General features: G+C 39.6%; 1 protein-coding gene across 1 annotated transcript; it reads right to left on the bottom strand.

Annotated features, from left to right (window-relative positions):
- Window positions 1-24,269, bottom strand: LOC127419808 (alpha-2,8-sialyltransferase 8E-like). Its single transcript, XM_051661559.1, has 6 exons — window positions 24,202-24,269; window positions 23,823-23,909; window positions 23,263-23,404; window positions 19,772-19,887; window positions 17,184-17,267; window positions 1-463 (listed from the first exon to the last, which is right to left on the bottom strand). The coding sequence occupies exons 1-6, from the start codon at window positions 24,243-24,245 to the stop codon at window positions 1-3; spliced, it is 936 nt and encodes a 311-aa protein (XP_051517519.1). The 5' UTR covers window positions 24,246-24,269.
- Between the last annotated feature and the right edge of the window lie 1,535 nt (window positions 24,270-25,804).

Here is a 25,804-nt window from a genome sequence, read left to right as displayed (position 1 = left end):
TTATGAACAGGGCTGTATGTGCAGTGTGAGCGCCCCCTGACTGTGGAGCTGTAGCAAGCGGATGAACTCCTCTGGCATGGCGTGCATAAACTGGTGCGGCGCTTTGTTGTCGTAGTAATGATGTGGAAGTGGCTGCTGCAGCAGGTCGATGTCAAATGGCCAGAATCCGTATATATGCACATCATCACACAGTTCTAGTGCCACATTAACTAACATAAAACCTGTGGAGAGGCGGATCTCTTTCAGGCCACGCCTCTTCCAGAAATGGTCCAATGTCTTGAGGTAGGCAGGGCTAAAGAACACCACATGCTGCTGAGTTCTGACTGGTTGGAGCACTTTGAGGGTGTTGATTGACACTGCAGTGCAGAATGGGTATGCAAAGGCAGGAATGATGAGAGAGGCGTTGCCATACACACTTACACGCTGCACTAACGGACCTGGATTCACCTTCATATTTCTGTAGCTGCAGAAACACACACATAAACACATACTCAACATAATCTATAAAAAATACATTTCATTATTACACAAAATGTGTCATCCACTAACTGTGTATATGCAAGTATTTGTGAATAAAACCGGTGTGCAAAAGTTTTCATGCAAAAATCAAGATTTGTCAATAATTTTGCAGTTTTGCAGTCTAAATTAAGAACCAAATGAAACTGCAAATTCACAAAACTTACAGACATCCGGTAGCCTTAGAAACATCGACTGTGTTAATTTAAATATTATATTGGGGATGTCCCGATACCGGTATCGGGTCCGGTACTGCGCTCACATACTTTTGTACTCATATTTGTAAAAATGCTCTGATATTAAAAGCCAATACTGTCTGACGTACAAATGTCATTGCGTAAACAAACTGCGTAGCCCCTATTGTATCCGTTGGTATTATTATTCTGGCTGGGAGTCTATGGAAGCCCTATGAACCGTACATAGGAAAATGGTGAAATTTGGCACACTGATAGGGGTGGGCATGAATAGCCCCTATACCAAATTTGGCCACCACCAGTTCAAAAATGCACTTTTCTTTTGTGTGTATCTTTTGAACCTTTTGTCCTAGAAACACCTTTCTTTTTTGTCTGATTACTCTCCTCCTGATGATTCAAATGGACCAGCATTACAGTGGCCGGCATCTTGAATTATGGAATTACAGTTTAAACTTTTCACATCCTTCAAACTTTATCCACTTTGTCCAAACAATGGCTCAAAATAATCTCCAGACCGAGCCGCACAGAACTGACCAGAAATAATTTGAATTTGTGCTACTGTTCAGAAATTATGCAAATGTGAAGTTAACGAGGTCAACGTGAAAATGGATTTGAGGCTGTATCTCTGCATTACTTTGTCCTATTGAAACGAAACAGAAGTTTTAAAAAAAGATTAAAGCATTTATAATATATCCTTTAAAACTAGAATGATTGTTGTTGTTTTGTTTATGGTTTGCTTGTTTGTTTGTTTTTATTATCCTAGGTTTCAGATACGTTTTCCAATGTGACAAATCGTCTCGGTTACTGTCGTAACCTCCGTTCCCTGATGGAGGGAACGAGACGTTGTGTCAATGTAGTGACACTAGGGGTCGATCTTGAGAACCCGAGACACCTTCAGATCTTTGAGAAAAGGCCAATGAGAACTGGCGAGTAGAATTTGAATGCCACTCCCCCGTGCCTTGCCGAATCGACTCCAAATCAGCTGGACCACCTGGGGGTGGAGTCTCCACTCTCCCCTGAGCATCACCTGCCACGACAGAGCATCTGCTGTGGCGTTGAGGTTGCCAGGGATATGAGTGGCCCGCAGCGACCTGAGTCACCGCTGACTCCAGAGGAGGAGGTGACAGGCGAGTTGCGACATGCGACGAGAGTGTAAACTGCCTTGACATTTTATATAAGCCACTGTCGTCATGTTGTCTGTCCGGACCAACACGTGTTTGCCCTGGATCAATGGCAATAGCCTCCGCAGGGCGAGCTGTACTGCCAGCAACTCGAGGCAGTTGATGTGCCAATGCAAGCATGGTCCTATCCAGGAGTCAGCGGCTGCGTGCCCATAGCACACGGTGCCCCAGCTTGTTTTGGAGGCCTCTGTCATAACCACGATGCGCCTGGACACTTGCTGTATGGGGACTCCAGCCCGCAGGAATGTAAGGTCTGTCCAAGGACTGAAAAGGCAGCGGCAGGCGGGCGTGAGAGCCACATGATGTGTGCCGCGGCACCATGCGTACCTGGAGTCTGGAGCCAGTGCTGTAGCAGTCTCATATGCATCAACCCAAGTGGCATGACCGCCGCTGAGGATGCCATATGCCCTAGGAGCCTCTGAAACTACTTCAGTGGGACCAACATTTCACGCCTCGATAAGTTCAGGCAGTTCAGCACCAACTGCGCGCGCTCGCATGTGAGGCATGCTATCATTGACACTGAGTCTAACTCCATGCTGAGAAAAGAGATGCTCTTAACCTGGGAGAGCTTGCTCTTTTCCCAGTTGACCCGAAGCCCTAAATGGCTGAGGTGCGTGAACACCAGTTCCCTGTGTGCACAGAGTAACTCTCGAGAATGCGCTTATAATCAGTCAGTCATCGAGGTAATTGAGTATGCGAATGCCCACTTCCCTTAATGGGGCAAGGGCTGCCTCTGCGACCTTCATGAAGATGTGAGGGGACAGGGACAAGCCGAAGGGGAGGACCTTGTACTGATATGCCCGATCGTCGCACACGAACTGTAGGAAGGGTTTGTGTCAAGGTGAAATCGAGACTTGAAAGTACACGTCCTTCAGGTCTACCGCCGCGAACCAATCTTGATGCTGGATGCATGTCAAAATGTGCTTTTGCTCCAGCATCTTGAACGGGAGTCTGTGCAAGGCCCGGTTCAGAACTCGCAGGTCCAAGATTGGCCGCAACCCACCGCCCTTCTTGGGAATGATGAAGTAAGAGCTGTAAAACCCTTGTCTCACCTTGGCTGGAGGGACAGGCTCTATCGCGCCCTTCTGTAAGAGGACCGCAATCTCAACCCGCGGGACGGCGGTGCTCTTGTCCTTCACTGACATGAAGAGAACGCTGCGGAACCGGGGCGGGCGCCTGCCGAATTGAATCGCATAGCTGAGTCGGAAGGTTCTTGCCAGCCAGCGCAACGGGTTGGAAAGCGATAGCCATGCGTCCAAACTCCAGGCAAGGGGCGCTGGCCTCACAGCGGGGGGGAGCAGGGACTGCCGCGTCAGATAGCGGTGCTCTGACCCGAGGCAGCCACACTAATGGGAGCCTCGAAGCACTTACCTTGCTCTACACGCCCGGCATAAGGCGGGCCGGCGACTGAGGAGGAGGGCCTCTCAGGCCATCCTCGAGACTCGTCACCACCGGCCGGCCACGTCTGTGAGACCCAGGCTGCAGGCACTCGGTGTCCGGTAGCCATGGGGGATGGTGAGCGTGAGCACTGGTGGTGTGACCCGAGGAGAGAGGAACTGATCTTTTTTTGACAATGTGGGTACTGCAGCCCGTACGGCGAACAGAAAAGAAAAAGGGAACAAAAGATTTTCCTCCCGGCCTTCCACCGGGGGATGGAATGGTCTGGCTACCAGCTCCGGAGTTCCCGCAGATGTCCCGTCTCAGGGGCGCTTGGGAGCCCTCCTGGGGGTCTTTGCAGCCGGCTGAGAAGCGGGGGTGTCCCTCTCCTGCGGGGGGCTCTACGCCGGAGCCGAGGGTTGGGCTTGGGCTGGGGCGGAGCCGGTTGAGTTTGTGTTGCCTCAGGGGGATGCCCTCGGTGAGCAGAGTGATGTGCTGAATGGCCTCCGTCTGTTGCTTCACCGCCGAGAACTGCTGGGCAAAATCCTAAACGGTGTCGCCGAAGAGGCCAACCTAGGAGTTGGGCGCGTTAAGGAACCGCGCCTTGTCCGTGTCCCTCATCTCGACCAGGTTCAGCCACAGGTGGTGCTCCTGGACCACAAGCATGGACATCCTCTGCCTGAGTGTGCGCGCTGAGACCTTAGTCGCACGGAGGGCGAGATCGGTTGCCGAGAGCAGCTCTTGTAGCACTCCGGGATCAGAACTACCCTCGTGTAGCTCTTTCAAAGCCTTGGCCTTATGGACCTGTAAGAGGGTCATGACGTGCAGGGTGGAGGCGGCCTGACCGGCAGTAGTGTAGGCTTTAGTTGCCAGAGACGATGTCATCCTACAGGCTCGGGAAGGGAGTGCCGGGCAACTCTGCCAGGTGGTGGCGCTCAGCGGGCACAGGTGTGCCGCGATCGCCTTATCCACCTGGGGTATCGCAGCATAACCCTCGGCCGCCCCACCGTCGAGGGTAGTGAGAGCAGACAAACTGAAGGTTCAGGCAGTGAAAGGTGCCCTCCATGATTGCGTCAGCTCGTCATGCACTTCCGGGAAGAAGGGGACTGGAGGGGGGCGTGGCTGCGAGCGGCGCGCCGAACCCAGACACCAGTCGTCAAGCCGCAAGTGCTCAGGGGCGGATGGAGGGTTCCACTCAAGCCCAACACTCGCAGCAGCGCAGGAAAGCATGGCGATCAGCTCCGCAGCGGCCTCAGACTGGGCTGCCACACCCAAAGATGGCAGCCTGGTCGAATTCTCGGCATCCGACATCACCAAGGTGCTCTCCGATGCAGCGATCGACATCTCATCCGGCTCACGAGCTCTGATAGAAACATTAGGCTGGCACTGAGGCGAGCTGCCTGTCTCATCCCAGAACTGGACGGGTACAAATGAGCGTACCGGGGAGTGGGCGGTCCGTGGGGGTTTACCCAGTGGAACCGTACCCATTGAAGCCCCCGAATCGCCTTCAACTTCAACCAGGGCGGCCTCGTACCCGTAGGTAGAAGGACCAGCAGGGGGGGTACAGCTGAAGTGGCTTTCCCTCGAAAGAAGGAAAGGCGCGACCGCAACGTTGCCATGGTCATGTTCTCGCAATGAGAACATGAACCATCCATGAATGCTTCCTCAATGTGATTTTGGCCCAGGCACGTGAGGCAGTGATCATGACCATCAGAGGCGGAGAGGTAACGACCGTATCCAGAAACTGCACAGAGACAGAAGGGCATCTTTAAAAAGATGCGTCTTTAAAAAGACGTTCAACGTCACTGTGCCTGCTCTAATGGAGGAAATATACTCTTTAGAGGAAATAAACTCTTTTAAAGCGCTGTTGAAGCGCCCAGGGGCGTAGTCTGCAGTGGAGTGCAGAGTGGAGAGAAAGCCGCTGGAATGCGCTGTGTATCCAAAAACACACGCTTCTGGAGAGGTGAATGGATCAGTAGTAGTATTCAGCTTGCTGAAATACAACCGCTCAGCTCGGAAGACAAAATCTGAATGAATCCGCATTCCATCCTCCCTTTTATACCCGTATGTCGGGGGGAGTGGCATGCAAATGCTACTCACCAATTCTCATTGGCCTTTTCTCAAAGATCTGAAGATGTCTCGGGCTCTCAAGATCGACCCCTAGTGTCACTACATCGACACAACGTCGAGTGAGTGACAGAAGGGGAACACCCTATAATACGTGTAATTTTGTCACTGGTTTATTCTGTGAGATTATCTCAAGATGATCTGTTTGTGAAGTATAGTTAAGGCCCCGATTTACTTCATACAAAGTGGAAGTACAAACTGGTTTGACATCATTTAGAACAAAATCTGGCCAAAAAGATGTTGTTTTTGCATTTCTTTCTGTGGTTCATAATAGTTTTTGTTTAATTAGTCTACAAAAGGAATCAAATCTACTCAAATACTCTCAAGTGCCCATTCATTCATGTGCCATCTGCAGGAAAAGTCATTCACACATCTGCCCAAAGTAACATATGCCTATCATCATTCTTTTGTCTGTATTCTGCACATTAACAGTCCTTCATACATCCATTTTTGCAGTAGTATCAGTGTCATCATAAATTACAATAACAGAGTGTAACCAGCGCATATTATGGAGGCATATAGCGTATTAAGGCATTAGCATCATGAATTTAGAATTTAAATAAGACAAATTAAAATGTTCTAGTGGTTAAAACAACTTCTTTTACTGACCTCATGTGAATTCTACTCATAGAATGAGGCATAAGTCATTGATAACACATTTTTAAGGTTTTGCATGTAGCTCTATATATATTACATGAATCTCTATCAATATTGTCAGGTCACCTATGAGATCATCAGGCAGATAAGTTAGTCAGCTCCACCCAACTCCACGTCACACACCACTTCCTCGAGATACTATTTTGAAAGGCCGATAAGATGGATGGTATAAAATAGACTTCAGTTATCACCACTGAGGCAGAGATACAGATACTAAAAGAAAGATACACAACTGAATAAATAGTAAAGTACAATCTGAAGATTAACTCAGGACACCTATTTCAGTGATACTGTATCTGTCAGGGAATTTTATGCATACCAAAAACAGAAACAAAACAACAACAACATATAAATAAAAACAATTGCTTACAGCACTATGAAGGTTATTTCATTTTGTGTGGCTAATATGTCATTAAGCTAACACTTTAATACAAAATCACTTTCAGTACCAACCTGAGGTTATGTGTGTTGCTCAAGTACACAATAATAACTGTCAACAACTTTTGAGTTTTGGACCTGACAATTCTTAAGGTCAGTGGTTCTCTCAAATGGGTTGCAAGGTCTTTTCTGACTGGGTTGTGTACAGCACATAAAGAGCAATGCTAAATGCAAAATAATTAAATGATAACCATAAAATTATGTAATCATACATAGTTAGCATAGCAAAATAAATAGGAAAGGTAGAACAAAAAAGTTGTATGTTATTTACTGTATTTGTAATAACCATATCAAAAAGTACTCTCAAATCCATTTTCACGTCTACCTCGTTAAATTCACGTTAGCATAATTTGTGAAAGGTAGCACAAATTAAAATGATTTCTCTTCAGTTCTGTGCAGCTCAGTCTGGAGATTATTTTGAGCCATAGTTTGGACAAACTGGACAAAGTTTGAAGGATGTGAAAAGTTTAAACTGTAAATGTTATAATGCAAGATTGCAGCCACTGTAATGGGCAGAGTTTTAACGTAAGGGGTCCATTTGAATCAGCAGGAGGAAAGTAATCAGACAAAAAAGAATGGTGTCTCTAGGACAAATGGTTCAAAAGATACACAAGTTAATTTTTGAACTGGTGGTGGCGCTATAGAGTATGACCTAGAGACCCCAAATCTGGAAAAAGGGCTATTCGTGCCCACTCCTATCATTGTGCCAAAGTTAATCATTTTCCTATGTACGGTTCATTACTTGACAAGTTGAGCAGATACTGCCACTGAAGGATGCAACAACCTCTTATAAGAAGAAAAAAAAAAAAAAAAACTTTTGCATAGTTATTCACACAGACGCATCCTTCTGAGAAGGGCCCACAGAAAAGCAAACAGTCCAAAACAGTCCCCAAAACCTCCACAGACCTACCTAATTAATTATGCAAACACAACAGCCAATAGCAAGTCCCCAAGCAAAAACAACAGAAGTTACAATATTTTTCAGTTTCACTTTCCTGACAGAATTTATAACCTGTTGTTTGTTACTGATTTGCAAGGAAAAAATTAGCTAAATAATTCCACTGCCACAGTGACAAAAATACATTTAAATAAAAAATTATGCAAAATTCAGTTGCATGGCTTGTAAGAATATGCTTTTTATAAATAATTTGATGATAAATTATAAATATTATAATTAGTTGAATAATATTTAAAGTTTATTTTGGACCTTATGTAAATTCCAGTTAGCAAGTTATGATTTGACTACCTGAGAGCAGAAAAGCCTCAGGATAGACTGAACAACCTGACACCCCTCTCATTACAGAGATCTTATGGTGACTGCCTTGATTAAAAAAATGTTTGTGTTTGAAAATAAAAAGAAATTGGAATTACTTATAAATAATGTAGCATGGTTAAATATAGCTTGTAGCTATATTTCTTATTATTATTTCTTATTATTATTTTGCTTCTTCCTCCCAAAGGGAGTCTATGGCAGCCCATAGAACCGTTCATAGGAAAATGATGAAATTTGGCACACTGATAGGGGTGGTCATGAATAGTCCCTATAGCAATTGTGGGACCTCTAGGACAAACTCCTGTAGGGCTTTACTGGTTGTTTAGATCAGTGTTACTATCAGAAATAATTAATAATTATTTCTGTAGTTATTAATTAATATTTAAATTAATCAATTGAATCTAACTCATTAAAACCACATATGGGGCTCCAGTAAATGTAGTGTGCTACGTTTAGGAGCAAGTTTGGTTATTAGCAATAATTAATAATTATCAAAGATAATTATTAATTATTAAAATCAATAGAACATTGATGAGAATCAATGTTAGTTTTTTAATCCTTTAAATCAACAATTATCAAAGATAATCGTTAATTGTTATTATCGATGAAACATTAATTAAAATCAACACTAGCTTACTGATCATTCAAATTCAACAATCATCAAAGATAATTATCAATTATCAAAAATCAATAGAATATTAATAAGGATTAACATTGACAGGGCACCACCCTGAAATCAGGGACTAATAACCAAATAGTAAAACAGTCTCAATATTAGATTGTTTTCTTAGGAAAATCGACATCCGAACAATGAATGAAGGTTTGAATCCGAGCACTGACATCCCGTCAGCATGACACAGGCGTATGCAAAACAAACCTCTTCTCTTTGTAATATAAACAAAGTTTATTTATGCAGTAATATCAATTAATAATTAATACAATGCAGTCAATAAACTTCCGACTTACAATTACAAACTAAACAGTGATATGATTAGATATGGAAATAAAAATAATCCTATAACACATAAGGTGTGTGTGTGTGTGGGTATGTGGTAAGTACGAGAGAGAGAGAGAGAGAATTAAGTGACAGCCCTAAAGCCGATTTCGCGATAGTGGGAGAGAAAACAGCTGTTAGTTTATCACTCAGAGACGCAGTGGACGGCTCGTAAAAGTCCCGCGTTATTTGACTCTTTAATGGATGAACTCAGTTGCTGTCTCACCCGCGATGGTGAAATTGCACAACAGTCCAATTTGGTTGGACCACAATACAGCAAAACAAATTCATGATAATTAATACCCTGAGTATTAATAACGAGCGGACATGGCGGTCCGTAAACTGTACAAGCAAAAACCTTGAAACACAAGAATAACACACTATAATATTCTATCTCTGCCCAGACGTAAACCTCTTACTTGAATCACATGAGGACACAGGTAGAATGTGTTTTCCTCCGTCCTTTAACTCTGACCCGGTTCCTTGAGGCTCGGGTGATGACGGGAGGCCGTTTCCTCGCTCTGTCGGCGGGCGGTACAGCGGGCTGGTGGAGAACTCAGAAATATCGACTTGATTGAAGATGGAAGAGAAATCTTTAACCTCTTCACTTCTGTAGGCAAACAGATGAAGATGCGAATTGCTCGGCAGTCTCCTTCGGATCCGGATGTGTTCGGTTGAACACAGAGTAATCTCAACTCGTCCAGTGAGATGGAGATTGTATGGCCACAGTTTCAAGTTGGACGTTACTTCCTTGTGCCACGAGGTTGCACCTGAGAGTAGCGATGAAACTGCGTCTACACACTGCAAGCAAAGTTGCTGGAAGCAAATCCCGAATGCATTTCAGAGGTATTTCAACTCCTGATGATGTCATGGTTTGAGGTGCATTCTGTTGTGTGCCTCATCCAATAGGAGTTGAGAGTTCGATCCTTTAGTGAGCAAGGCTTCATGGGATTTGTAGTCTGTTTTGGACTCCCTTTGTTTGATTTTTGGCGCGATTTTTATCAGTATAATTTACGACTTGGAATGTGGGGGCCTGAGTTAGGTTTTTACGACTGTGTTAGGTCTGCCTTTGTCTTCTATCTGAATACATGAGGTCCAACACTCCATAGCGCCACCACCAGCCCAAAAAGTCAATTTTCTTTTGCGTGTATCTTTTGAACTGTGTTTCCTAGAAACATAATTCTTTTTTTATCCGATTACTCTCTTAATGATTCAAATGAACACCCCATACATTATAACTCCACCCATTACAGTATCTGCCACCTTGGATAATGATGTTTACAGTGGCAGGCTGTGCATTTTAAGTCTAGGCCTTCAATGTGATTCATGCCATTAAGAAAACACAGTTTCACAATGAATAAGACAACCTATGCCTTTGGGCATCATACATTATGTCGCAGCTAACTAGTAATACCAATTGACATTTTAAAAACACATCCACACACGAAAGCCAGAACTTGAAACGACATTTAATACTCAAGCAAGCCTAATTTTAACAGCAGCATGACTGTTCTGTGAAATGAATATCTCCCAAACAGACATTCAAAAATCATAATTTTTCATATGAATCTACCAAGGAGGTCTATATTACCTGGAAAAATCTATCTAATAATATTTGTGATTTAAATGTTGCTTGCAATAAATTTAGTTTCATCAGGGTACATGGTTATGCTGCATTCCATTCAAGTTGGATGTGGGATATTCCTACTTGATATCTCCGACCATAAATGCATTCCATGATATTCGGAAGATGACGTTTAAGGAAACAAAACTGCAATGCTCCCGTTAGCTTAGCAGGGGTTTGACTCTCTTTAGAGATGTCTCCTAGCAACCCAACTGATAAACAATGCTGCAGCGCTAGCATTTGTGCTACAGGTGTACAATTATCAAAAGAGATTATAATGTTTTATACACCTGTTTCTGCAGCAGGCGTTTGTTAAACAAGTTTTAATATCATGTAATGTGGAAACTAACTCATTTATTGATATTACATAATAAAGTGAATGTTTATCACTTACTTTGTATATCTCCCTGAGTGTCGACACGTTTGTGTGACATCATGCCCCTGCATCTCGGTGAAATCGGAGTTGAGAATTTCTGCATGAGCATACAAGTTGTAATTCTGACTTCAAGATGCATTCCATTGCACCTTTCCTAGTAGGAAGTTGTAAAATCCGACTTTCCAAGTTGAATGGAACACAGCACTACTTTTCAAAACTTGATCTGACACTGAATGTTCAAGCAGCCTAATTTACATTTAGAAAATTCCTGATGTTGCTATAACAATGCAAAAAGCACTTACAGTACCAATTTGCTTGAGGTGAAAATCAGTCCTCCTTTCCTGTTTAATTAATCAATTGCATGATCATGCAGAACATCTTAGGTTTTTAAATCCATAAGGATCTCTTTCTCAATGGCAATACCAGCAGTGATGACAGCCAACTGTCAGTAAGATCTCGCCCTCTTCGCTTTCAAATTACCTGTACATACATCACTTAAAGCATGATTGCGTCACTCAAGGCCAGCTAGAAGGCCTCGACCTTTAGGATCATATCCTAAAGATCACACCCACAAAGAGCAAATAAATCAATCTGATTGGCTGATGAATCTGACAGTCTGACTTTAGTTGCCCATTCATTTGCACTGTTGAGGGATTCTGAAGAAATTCTGAAGGCCTGACGGTGTAGAGCTCAGACTCATTTGCTGCTTCGGGCATGTGATTTGTGAAACAGTTGTCACACTTTGCTTGTAAGCATCAAGGAATAGATTCTGACTGGATAAACTTTTCGTTTTTCTCTATTTGTTTGTAGATTAATTAAGAGCAGAAAGCGATTAAAAATACATAGGCAAAAAGGAGATTGAGAATGAAAGGATGAAAAATATTTATTTATTTGGCATGTTAGGCCAGCAGAGAAGGCTTTGCTGGCCCTGAGAATTTGCCACTGGATGTTTACAGTTTAAAAGATTAATGTTCTTCAAACTTTGTCCTATTTATTCAAACAATGGCTCAAAATAATCTCCAGACTGAGCCGCACAGAAATTATAGTAAATAATTTTGATTTTCACTTTTGTTTAAAAGTAACTTTTGAACCGTATGTCCAAAAATCATGGTGTTGGTGTCTGTGGATTCCTTAGGTCATGTGGATTTCAAATATCAATTTTCTCATGTCAGCCATAATGTCCCACATGTAATGCCACATTGAATTTTATTAAAAAGCGATATATCTTTTAAAAGCATTGTCAGGTTTAAAAGAACATTTTTATGCATCATAAACATCATGTCCTGAGAATACCTGAGCAGTTTTGAGACAGAGCCACCTATAGTTCAAAAGATAATCCACACTTGACGCTGACTACCACCCCTGGAGTCACGAGTTTGAATCCAGGGCATGCTGAGTGACTGCACCCAGGTCTCCTAAGCAACCAAATTGGCCCGGTTGCTAGGAAGGGTAGAGTTACATGGGTTAACCTCCTCGTGGTAGCTATAATGTGTGGTTCTCGCTCTCAGTGGGGCACGTGGTGAGTTGTGCATGGATGCGGAGAATAGTGTGAAGCCTCCACATGTGCTACGTCTCTGAGTAATGCGCTCAACAAGCCACGTGATAAAGATGCGCGGATTGATGGTCTCAGACGTGGAGGCAACTGAGATTCGTCCTCCACCACCCGGATTGAGGCAAGTCACTATGCCATCACGAGGACTTAGAGTGCATTGGGAATTGATCATTCCAAATTGGGGAGAAAAGGAGAGAAAATGAAAAATAATAATAATAATAATAATAAAATAAAAGATAATCCACACTTGCATGCTGACTCTAACCTTGCGATGTCTCTTTGCCATCAGCCTGACATGTCAATTGAGTGGCTCAGTGTGTTAAAGCACTGGTTTATAGTTTCATGGTAGAATCCCAACCTTGACAAATCATGCAGTTAAAATTTCTGTTGTTACAGAGATCTTTGTACTGTGCTTACTAAATTGTTGCTGGGCTTTTCTCCAATAAAATTTTGATTTTCATTTTGTTGTAAAGGTACATGAATAAGAAGTTGATTATAGTGACTATGATGATTAGCTGTAATTTCTCTATGGTTGGTATGTCTCTTTGGTGACTGTCAATGTTGTGGTGCAGTGGACTGTGCTGTGACCTGTTAAATGGAAAGTCATACGTTCAAATCCATCCTGAAGTAATGTTGTGTGTGTTTGTGCATTATGTCATCTTTGGATTGTGGTTAATGTTGTGCAATGCTTGCCATTTCGGTACATGGCCCCGTAATTGCTTCTTTCAGCTATTTTTTCAATTATTATTTTTACAGTGCATCCGGAAAGTATTCACAGCGCTTCACTTTTTCCACATTTTGTTATGTTACAGCCTTATTTCAAAATGGATTAAATTCATTATTTTCCTCAAAATTCTACAAACAATACCCTATAATGACAATGTGAAATAAGTTTGTTTGTAATCTTTGCAAATTTATTAAAAATAAAAAAAAATCACATGTACATAAGTATTCACAGCCTTTGCTCAATACTTTGTTGAAGCACCTTTGGCACCAATTACAGCCTCAAGTCTTTTTGAGTATGATGCTACAAGGTTGGCACACCTATTTTTGGGCAGTTTCTCCCATTGTTCATTGCAGGACCTCTCAAGCTCCATCAGGTTGGATGAGGAGCATCGGTGCACAGCCATTTTCAGATCTCTCCAGAGATGTTCAATCGGGTTCAAGTCTGGGCTCCAGCTGGGCCACTCAAGGACATTCACAGAGTTGTCCCGGAGCCACTCCTTTGTTATCTTGGCTGTGTGATTAGGGTCGTTGTCCTGTTGGAAGATGAACCTTCGCCCCAGTCTGAGGTCCAGAGCGCTCTGGAGCAGGTTTTCATCAAGGATGTCTCTGTACATTGCTGCATTCATCTTTCCCTTGATCCTGACTAGTCTCCCAGTTCCTGCCACTGAAAAACATCCCCACAGCATGATGCTGCCACCACCATGCTTCACTGTAGGGATGGTATTGGCCAGGTGATGAGCGGTGCCTGGTTTCCTCCAGACATGACGCTTGCCATTCAGGCCAAAGAGTTCAATCTTTGTTTCTTATAGTCTGAGAGTCCTTCAGGTGCCTTTTGGCAAACTCCATGTGGGCTGTCATGTGCCTTTTACTGAGGAGTGGCTTCCGTCTGGCCACCCTACCATTCAGGCCTGATTGGTGGAGTGCTGCAGAGATGGTTGTTCTTGTGGAAGGTTCTCCTCTCTCCACAGAGAAATGCTGGAGCTCTGTCAGAGTGACCATCGGGTTCTTGGTCACCTCCCTGCCTAAGGCCCTTCTCCCCCGATCGCTCAGTTTGGCCAGGAGGCCAGCTCTAGGAAGAGTCCTGGTGGTTCCAAACTTCTTCCATTTACGGATGATGGAGGCCACTGTGCTCATTGGGACCTTCAATGCTGCAGAAATTTTTCTGTACCCTTCCCCAGATCTGTGCCTCGATACAATCCTGTCTTGGAGGTCTACAGACAATTCCTTGGACTTCATGGCTTGGTTTGTGCTCTGACATGCACTGTTAACTGTGGGACCTTATATAGACAGATGTGTGCCTTTCCAAATCATGTCCAATCAACTGAATTTACCACAGGTGGACACCACTCAAGTTGTAGAAACATCTCAAGGATGATCAGTGGAAACAGGATGCACCTGAGCTCAATTTTGAGTGTCATGGCAAAGGCTGTGAATACTAATGTACATGTGATTTTTTTTTTCTTTTTCGTTTTTTATTTTTAATAAATTTGCAAAGATTTCAAACAAACTTCATTCATGTTGTCATTATGGGGTATTGTTTGTAGAATTTTGAGGAAAATTATGAATTTAATCCACTTTGGAATAAGGCTGTAACATAACAAAATGTGGAAAAAGTGAAGCGCTGTGAATACTTTCCGGATGCACTGTATTATTATTTTTGTATATTTACAGTTGTATTTTTTATTTAATTTTGTCTAGTAATTTTCCACCAGTTGTCTTAGAGTGATTTTTAACCTGTTGATGCTCATTGACTCCACGCATGGGTTTGACTTTACTTTGCTTAAATGAGTTCACATTTACTATAGAGTGTGCTGTTCAAAATTGTTCATAATGTTGAAAAATTATACATCTTTATAATTTGTCAACATTATTAACTCTTTTTTGACTAGACTATATAGTAAATGTGAACTCATTTAAGCAAAGTGACATCAGTTCTGGCGGGGGAGGGGGGCATGCACATCACTGCAAAAGGGGCTGGTGGAACAAGTTGGGAGAGTAAAATGTTTGGATTTAAATAGATTTTTTTGACGACTTCATTATTTTTATTATATTTTCATTTCATTTGAAGTGTAATTTGAATTTAGAAATATTTTTGGTTTAATTTTTGTTTCAATAAATTAATAAAATTAATCAAAAAGTCGACCGGTTGATGTGAAGTGCGTGCCGATACAATCACCGTATATACTAGTCATGATTTGTCTGTCAGTAGATGAAAATGATTAATAATAATTACTTAATGTAACGGCGCATACATCCAAATTCTGACAAGAATCACATTTTCCATGCATATAAAAGGAGGATGTCGCTGTCATAGAAATATGCCTGATATTCATCAAGGACGCAGTTAATGCACAGAAGAACGTAATTTTTAATTCTTCTAATTCACTGACTTAAGGCATTGCCTTGCGCATAATGCGTGCACTCTTAAATAGGGCCCCTTGTGTGATTATTAAACCGCAAAGGCTGCGATTGAATAAATTAAATATAAAATCTGCATGTTTCAGAGTGAATGTGTGAAGCCGACTGCTCAGTCACTGAAAACACCTCATCATTAGCATCATGTGCACTCTTGTGTGTAGTAGATGATAGAGAGGAGAGTGCACATTCATCTTGAAGTGTGCAGCACATACAGACTGCATATTTAATTAAACATGTAGATTGAAATAAATCAAACATTTTTGAGGTTTAATCATCACAATGGGTCATGTAGAGACCTGCTTTTCTGGAGGTGAGAAGCTGCTGTCAAAAACATACAAACTGAAAGGCCTTCACTTGGTTTTCCACCAAAATAAAAGCTCCATTTAAATTGGAAAAAAATAAAAACATACAACAGAAATATAGCACTACTGTGTATTTATATAACATTCACTGTAATTTTAATAAAACTAATAATAATACTAATAAATCAATAATAATTGTATAATATTTAAGCAATATCTCACATCTGTGATGCTCTGTCGTGCAGCACTTAACAAAAAAAATAAAAAAATAAAATAAAATAGAAACTCCAATGTTGTATTTTGGATTGTGCTGTGAGGATGTGTATAAACATACTTTATATTATAACAATTTTATATAATGTTAAAAATGAATTGCTCTATATCCATTTGATTCAAGTTTTAATTAATTCATTTATTAAGATCAAATTGAATTAAACTGTCGAATACAGTATTCAGGAAAAATCAAATGAAAACAGAAATTATAAAAAAATCTAAAAGAATTTGGAAAAAAATAAAAAACAGATTTATGTTAACACAGTGTTGCTTCTGTTCATGAAAAAGACACTGCCCCTTAAATTTGCACAAGAATTCTTATTGATAGCCTTTACATATCGGTTATTATTATATGTATTATTATATTATAATATAATGATATGCTTTTCTTTTCTGTGAAATGTAAGTTTTTTACCATTTTTAACAATGTGAGAGCTAAAACTGTATTTATTTATTTAATTTTTTTAATTTTTTTGGATAATGTCTATTCAGTTACAGTTGCTGAAACCAATCAAGTCAGCAAGTCAGCTCTCTTGGTTCTGTTTATAATGATTACTTTCATATACATTTTTTATGTGAAATTTGATTGTGATTTTTGATAATTTTGTAACAGCTAAAATTCCTTTTTTTAATTAAGTCTTCTGAGTAATAATTGCTGAAACATAATAAACACGCTGTCCTCAAATGATCAGTCTCAAACTATTGTATTTGAAAATTGCAACAATACAAAAAAATAAAACAAAAATTAGGTATCGTATCACTACTCGTACTCAGTCTCCAAAAAAATGGAATTTGGACATCCCTGTAGTAACAAAAACTATGCAAAATATAGCTCAATCTGAGATCTGCACAAAAATGCTACCGATCACATTTAGTCTAAGTATTTATAATAGGTGTTACTTGTTTATCAGCTTTTTTTGAGAATGGCACACTACGCTGTACTTGAAGATCTTGCCTAGTGTGCTCTTCAGAGAGTGTAAGGATACGATACCAGAACAAATTTATGTGTGTATTCACCTACTGTGAACCCAAAGGAAATTTAGTTCTAAAAACATCAAGTTCTAAACAATGAGACCTATTATATGAAACATGAATGATATCAAACACATCATGTAAAATATTAATTTTACACATTGACTGAGTGTTAATGCTAACCTTTTGGAGAGCTGAGTGGGGTTGATGGTCATTAGATCAGTCTTTAACCCAACATCACTGTCATTAATGGGAGCCAAGTTAAACCTGAAATATATACAGAGATTTAAAATCAACTTGAAGCAGAATTGATAACCCATTTTTAGTTGTGATGCATTGCAGAGTGAAAAAAATAAAAATAAAAAGATTGAAATGAATCCAAAAATCTTAAAAATGAGATTTACTATACTAAAATATGTCAACAATGGCTTTGCTGGACAGCTAGCTCCTTGTATCAAGACAAATCCATACATATTTACATTGGTGACAACAGTTCTGTATTACACATGTAAATAAAAGTGACTTTGATCCTTAGTTAATTTGATTCACTCAAGAACTGAAGAAATTTGCTTGCATTTAGTGTGTGTTTTCTTGTTATTTGTTGTGATAGTATTTTTCTTAGGCCTCCAAATAAAGTGAAAAAGTAAATCAAAACCAGTAGCTGCTTAGAGACACGCTTTAATTTAACTATATCTTTTATTGGGGGCCTGGGTAGCTCAGCGAGTATTGATGCTGACTACCACCCCTGGAGTCACGAGTTCAAATCCAGGGTGTGCTGAGTGACTCCAGCCAGGTCTCCTAAGCAACCAAATTGGCCCAGTTGCTAGGGAGGGTAGAGTCACATGGGGTAACCTCCTCATGGTCGCAATTAGTGGTTCTCGCTCTCAATGGGGTGCGTGGTAAGATGTGTGTGGATCGCAGAGAGTAGCATGATGCGGAGTCTCTGCGGTGTCATGCACAACGAGCCGTGTGATAAGATGTGCAGTGTGACTGTCTCAGAAGCGGAGGCAACTGAGACTTGTCCTCCGCCACCCAGATTGAGGTGAGTAACCGCGCCACCACGAGGACCTACTAAGTAGTGGTAATTGGGCAATCTAAATTGGGAGAAAAGGAAAAAAAAAAAAAAAAACTATATCTTTTATTGAACTAATAAGCTGAATAGATAACTAACTAGATACTAACTTTATTACATTATACAGTAGTGACAGTAGTTTAACTACTTTCACAAGCTACTTTTTCCAATGAGTAATGGTGTATTATGACAAAAACTACTTTGCTTTTTGTCACATTGTATTTCGCACGCAGCAGCAGAATGAGATATTAATTCAATGAGCTTATTTAAATCGTCCTGTCTTTCTTTCATGAGAAGTCAAAAACAATAAAGTAAATCGGTTTGTTTGCATGGTTCATGTAAGTGAACCGGTTAAAATCCACATATATATACCTTCAGGTAGTCCAATTTATTTTAGTGAATAGGTTTGTTCAAATGGTTTCATGTAAATGAACTAGTTCAAATACTTTTTCACCAATTCACTTGAGCCCATGCGTAGAAGTCACTGTGTCTTCTTTTTTTTAAAGCAAGATATTTAGGTAATTGCAGCTCTTTAACACTATGTTTTGGACTCATATAAAAGTGCTTTATTAATTGCATTTAGTATAAATTAATTTATGTTCAATTAAGCATGTCTAATGTATTGTTAATTTATTTGTTCAATTTAATTCTGACACCCTATTTGTTTAATGTCAGATCGTCATTGTTGTGTGTGTGTGTGTGTGTGTGTGTGTGTGTGTGTGTGTGTGTGTGTGTGTGTGGGCGGGTTTTGGTGGTTTACCAGGACATTTTTTTTGGTTACAAACTGGTAATTACAAGGGTATTATGCTATAAATGTGGTTTATGAGGTCATTTCTAGTGCCCCCATAATTCAGATCACATAAAAAACATACTAAACAATGTTTTTTTGAAAATGTAAAAATGCAGAAAGTTTTTTGTGAGGGTTAGGTTTAGGGGTAGGGTTAGGGTTAGGGGATACAATCTATAGTTCATACAGTATAAAAATCATTATGTATATGGAGAGTCCTCATAAGGATAGCCGTACCAACTGACCGCCACTGAATTAATTGCAACTTTTCTGCATTTAATGTATAAAGCGATAGACCAGTATAGTTTCTTTCTTGCTTTAAAGCCATAAAGCTAAATAGTTAGCAAAGTGTTGAATAGCAAACAGTTGTTACAATCTGGTGACTCCAGATAAGAAACTATTTTGTGATTGGCTAACACAACTCAGCTGAGGATTCAGAACTGCTTGAACTCAGGTAATATTGAATGTTACAGTGAAAACACTGTATTACATAACACTGGAAACAAAGGCAAACCATGCTTAATTTTTACACACAAATAAAAAAGATAGCAGAAGAAGAGTTACATTTTTGTTACTATAGTTTTAAACAACTTTGTGAGAAGATGGAGAAGCAACATCTTTGTGTGATTCTTAAAGTGTATTATTCTGTAAAGACACTAATTGGTTCTAGTCTGGTTAAAATTATTATTATTTTTATTTATTTATTTATTTATTTTTTATTAGTGCAAAAAATAAATAAATAAATACATCTTTTAAAATTGAAATGGAGTTCCTAATACACCCTGGACATAATATTGAATACAAATTTAATCATCATGTTCTGTACTCATCTGTTTCCACTGTCTACAGACAGTGAGCTGTTATATGTGTATGTGATGAGAAAGCATGGAATTGTGGGTAGAGTAAGTTTACCTGATGACAAAGTCTGCGCTGTCAATCTCTTTTCCACAACTGCTGTTCTTGAGAATCCCTCCACTCCCCACCACAGCACATCGACCAAGACCAGCATGACCTCTCCAGGGAAAGTCCTTCATAACACATAAATAACCGGTAATAAATAAGCCGCTTTAACTTTTTATAACTATCTACAGTGATGACTCCCACAACAACGCACAAAAATGTTCTGCTGATCAAACTGGTCTGAGCTTACTGAAATTCAAAGCACTGTGGCACCCTCAGTGGCTAAAGCCAGAAGAGTTTTTGAACATTATGGGCACATGTGAGTTTCATTGAGCTTCAGGTGAATTGACTATAGGGTGGCATCAAAAGTGAGTTGAATTTTTAGTTGTAAATTATATAATACAGTGAACAGGAATGCATTATTTTTTAATTCTTTTAACTCTAGCCCCTAACCCAAACTCAAACCCTAAACCTAACCACCAGTGGAATAAAAATGGAATCTTAGAGATTACAAAAAGCAAACTCAGAATTGCATTTACCATTGTCTGGATCAGAACCCATGTCTCTGAGATTGTTCACACATTGACCACAAGCTGTGGTTTGCATCCACATATTTTTATGTACAGTAAATCAAATCTCTAAAATGCACATAAAAATATGCTTGATTGAGGGTGATAATGTTTTAATTCAATAAGAAAACATGTGCACCGAAAAAGTCATGTGACTTTGCCCAAAAAAAACTAAAAAAACTAAAACGTGAATACTTAATTTGCTCAAAGAAATATTATCAATATCATCACATAGCATCTGAGAGTCAGAGTGTTTTGTCTGCACGGTCTAAACTGCAAGTAATTCATTATATTTAATAAAAGAGCCACAGTGGCTTCAACTTTCATTTCATTTCTATTTTGTACCAATTTTCCAGAAGTGACCATTTTTTTCTCTTAAACACATGGGTTGGAAACAATTCTTTATTTGCAAACTGTTTTTGCAATATTCCAATTTTGCACATACATTAAATTCATAACTTGAATAGAAATGTAACTACAGGGAAAGGTGACACATTTAAGTTGATGCAAAAATGTCTTATGGTGCTTGTCAGTAATTCGGCAGAATGGGGTCGATTTCAGGGTGCATAAACATTCAGAAGCAAAATGTTGATTTCCTGTGAGATCATATTACTCTGTCTGTTTTCTCACGTAGCCAGAGCTATGACTGCGGCATAGGTCTGGGGTCTATAGCGCTTCAATTGGCCAAGAACCACCCATTTAGACTGGAAAAGCTATCTAACTGACATGTAAAGCGACCAATCACAGTCTATTTTGTCATTACGGGGAGTTTAGGGGCGGGGTTATCAGAAATGTATCAAACCATAATAAAAGACTGACATGGGGAAATAAATAATTTATATAATTGTGCAGGCATCTCTGCGGACAATTGCACAGAAAACACAAAGGAAAAGAGCATAAAATGTGTAGTGAGTACAGCACAGAAAACTTAATTATAGAGAAATTCACAGACATAACTAAGTAAACAAAGCACAAAATGCAACTCTGCTCGTGGATATCCGCTTCACTTTCTGCTTCGTGCCTTAAACTAAACTGAATATCTTTAAAAGATTTGATGTCACTAACCTCTCAAACTTGGGCAAAATCTTTGCTTATTTCATCCTCAAAAGCGTTCATTGTGGGGGGGCCTGTGTAGCTTAGTGAGTATTGACGCTGTCTACCACCCCTGGAGTCGCAAGTTCGAATCCAGGGTGTGCCAAGTGACTCCAGCCAGGTCTCCTAAGCAACCAAATTGGCCCAGTTGCTAGGGAGGGTAAAGTCACATGGGGTAACCTCCTCGTGGTCGTGATTAGTGGTTCCCGCTCTCAATGGGGCTCGTGGTAAGTTGTGCATGGATCGCGGAGAGTAGCATGAGCCTCCACATGCTGTGAGTCTCCGCAGTGTCATGCACAATGAGCCACGTGATAAGATGCGCAGATTGACTGTCCCAGAAGCAGAGGCAACTGAGACTTGTCCTCCACCACCCGAATTGAGGTGAGTAACCGCGCCACCACGAGGACCTACTAAGTGGTGGGAATTGGGTATTCCAAATTGGGAGAAAAGGGGATAAAAATAAATAAATAAATAAAAAGCGCTCATTGTGTCAACGCGGAACCTTGTGAACACAACTCAGCTTTCAGGCGGACCGATAAAACGTCCTGTGTGCATCTACTTGTGGAAGTTCCATCGAACCAGCCAATCAGATTTGCGCTGATTGATCAAGAAAGCGTGCTCCAGTTTTGTGTGCTATAAGCATCAGACGGTTAGTGCATGGACTGTGGGTGGTCCGTGGGTGTGCCATCTGAGGCTCAGACTACTCTGTCTGTGGCTATCAAGATGTACAAAAATGCCCTGAGCTAAATTTACTTACTTCATTCTAATCACATGCACATATCTGTGCATTTATAGATGCTTTAACCTGTATATACAAGGTATCTTTTTGATTAGCACAATCCTACGTAAATGCACAATACTTGCTAATCAACCAATTTTGTTTTAATTATTATTTTTGTACTGTATTACACTGTATTTTGTACAATACGAAGACATAATTTATTGGATATTTTTCCTCTTGGTATGTACTCAGACCTATATTTTCTGTCTTTGTATTTTAAAAGAATATTCTGGGTTCAGTACAAGTTAAGCTCAATCAACAGCATTTGTGGCATAATGTCAATTACCACAAAAATGTATTTCATCTCGTCCCACCTTTTCTTAAAAAAGAAAAAGCAAAAATCTGGGTTACATTGAGGCACTTAAAATGGAAGTGAATGGGGCCAATCCATAAACATTAAAATGCTCACTCAAAAGTTGCAAAAGTATAAACACAATATGTAAACAATATGTGTGTTAACTTGATTTTAGTGTGATAAAATCACTTGCTAACCACATCTGTGTGAAGTTATATCCAATTTTACAATTTTGTTGCTATAACAACGTAACGCCAAAAACCCTGTATGTCCAGTAAACGATGATTTAAATAACTTTACAGCTCAAATAATACATGAGTTTTAACAGAAGAATTAATGTAAGTGCTTTTATAATATTATAAGCTTCACATTTCTGCCTTTAAACCCTCTAAACATTGGCCCCATTCACTTCCATTGTAAGTGCCTCACTGTGACCTCGATTTTTGTTTTTTTTAAAGAAAAGGAGGGAGGAGTCAAAATTATTTTTTGTGGTAATCAACATTATGCCACAAATCCTGTTGATTGAGCTTAAATTGTGTTAAACCCAGAATATTTTTTTAAGTTTATACTGAAATGCTTCAATTCCCCCAGGGTATCAATAAATCTACATTATCTATATTAGTTTTATATGATCTCTATTAAACTATATTATCACTATACTATAAATTCTATATTGTATTATCTTTTCTTATTTCAAACACATGCATGTGTAAAACACATAGATAAGCACATGCACATGCCTCAGTATGTATGGTGGAAAACTGACCTCAGGCAGCATATTGTGAAGTGCAGCATTCACTTTGTAGCCCAAATTAGATTTTTCATATGGAATAATTTGATTCACAGCTGTGTTCTGCTTTGTCAGGTACAAAGAACCTGTAGCATTACAACTGAAATGCAGTCTTAATCTGTAGAGAGACAAAATATAGAGTACAAAATTGCTAAGACATATTACATGATTTCTCTAATTTCTTAAAACTTGAATGCATGCATATGTACACTGTAAAAAATAAATAAATAAATAATTTACCTAAAAATGTGCTTCATGTGGTAAAATCTTAATTAACTGATTTGATTCAAGTCAAACATTTTATTTAACATGTCTGAATTAGTCTGACTACATTAAGTTACACCACCAAAATTCATTTTAAGGGTTAGGTCAGGCAAAAATATCTCCCGAAGGTAACAACTGCAGGCTACCACTTTTTACAGCATGAAAGAGGAGTGAGTGTGTGACATCGGTGAATAATTTTACTACCCTTTCATAAATTTAAATGTATTATCTGGTGTACAACACAACTATCTTATATAGAGAGTAAGACACACCTGTTTATCTCTTTCTGCGTTCTATTAGACACGTCTGGACAGCTCATCAATGCCGAGAGATCCCGAGTGAAGCTCTTCATATCAATACTGAGACAAGAGACATTACTTACACTGTTTATTCTCTGTTCAATCAATAATGGTTATAAATCAGCTACTTATTTATTTATTATATTATTGTTATAGTATTATAGCAGTATTATACAGCTCACTGAAATACTTGATTGTGGTCAATCATAGCATTCTTTTGTCAAATATTAATGTACAACGACAGCTAAACTGAATAATTTACTGTTGCATTTTTATCATCTCATTCTTTAATAATGTACTTGTTTAGTAGCATCATTCTCCCTGTTGTGTGCTTATCTGTCATTAATCTTACCTCTTAGCTGGTGTGATGATGGAAAATTTTTGACGGAGTCTCATGCAGTGCAGTAGTGTGAAGGTGTTTGTGATTTTACCCCTGCAGAATAAGAGAAATGAATATCTTTAAAGGGATAGTTCACAGAAGACTCTCTTTTGCCCTCAAAGTCAACAGAATGCAGGGATCTCGAGACAGGTTTTTCAACATTTCAAACTATGTCACAGCTTCCTAAAAACAGTATTTATGACTAGGGATGCTACAAACTAGTGAGACGTGCCACAACAAAAGTGAGACTCTCCAAAAGCATCCATCTGACACGTGAGTACATAGACCAACAATTAAAAATAGAACAGACGGAATTAGGCCAATAATAGGGTTTTGTTCAATGATATGAAAATAAAAAACAATATTTTGATTTCTGAAACCACCTTTTGTAGTGGCTAAATGCTTTACTTGTTTGTTGCAATAATATATTTAGTATATTATGTAATTTATTTAAATTATCTGAAATTTAATAAAGCAATATCGCACATGCTGATAGATGAACAATACAGCACGATTACGAGTGTGATATGCTTTTTAACAGTTCAACGAACAAGTCTCCTTTATTTCTAAAGCCCTTTAAAACTACACTGTAGACCAAAGTGCTGAACATAAGAGGTAAAACAATAAGCAAAATGCAAACATTAAGATCACATCACACAGTGTAACAATCAAATATAAACAACAAATAAAACAACATAAAATCACAGCACACAGTATCCATCAAATGTTGAAAGCCAGAGAAAACAGATAGGTTTTTAAATGGGATTTAAATTTGGAGATGGTAGAGGAGGATATATTATCAAGCGGAAGACCATTCTACAACCTCAGACCAGCAACAGAAAATGCACGATCGCCCTTAAGTTTTAAGGGATCATAAGAAGTTGATTATCTGATCTTAATGATCTACATGAGTATTGAAGATTAATAAGCTCCATAACATAACCAGGGGCCATCCTGTGAACTGCTTTATAAACATATAACAGGACCTTATATTGAATCCTGTACTGAACAGGTAACCAATGTAGAGAAGCCATAACAGGTGAAATATGATCCCTCCTCTTGGAATTTGTGAGTAGCCTGGCTGCCACCTTCTGGACCAGCTGCCACCATGACACAGATGCCTGACTTGTTGCCAAATCGAGGACATTACAGTAGTCCAGGCGGGAGGAAATAAAAGCATGTATCACCTTCTCCTGGTCATTGACTGAAAGAATGTATTTAATTTTTGCAATAGTTCTCAGTTGGAAGAAGCAGCTTTTCACAACAGCCTTTATCTGCTTGTCAAATTTAAGGTCCGAATCAAAAACTACAAGGATTCTTTAACTGTATCTGTAAATTAGCAGCCCTTGGACCTAAGCCATTTATTATATCCCTTCGACATCCACAAGATCAAAAAATCATGGCCTCTGTCTTCTTGTCATTTAACTGGAGATGATTTTGTGCCATCCTGCTTTTAACCTCTTCCAAACATAACAAAAGTAAAAGTACTCTTGTCTCCAGGTTTCAGAGGAAGGTAAATCTGTGTGTCGTCAGCATAAAAATTGTAAAACATACCATATTTTTTTTTTTTATCAAA

Source organism: Myxocyprinus asiaticus, chromosome 29 (assembly GCF_019703515.2).
Source record: "Myxocyprinus asiaticus isolate MX2 ecotype Aquarium Trade chromosome 29, UBuf_Myxa_2, whole genome shotgun sequence".
NCBI classification, from domain to species: Eukaryota; Metazoa; Chordata; class Actinopteri; order Cypriniformes; family Catostomidae; genus Myxocyprinus; species Myxocyprinus asiaticus.
Note: the sequence above shows the minus strand (reverse complement) of the source record. Positions and strands in the feature narration are given on the sequence as shown.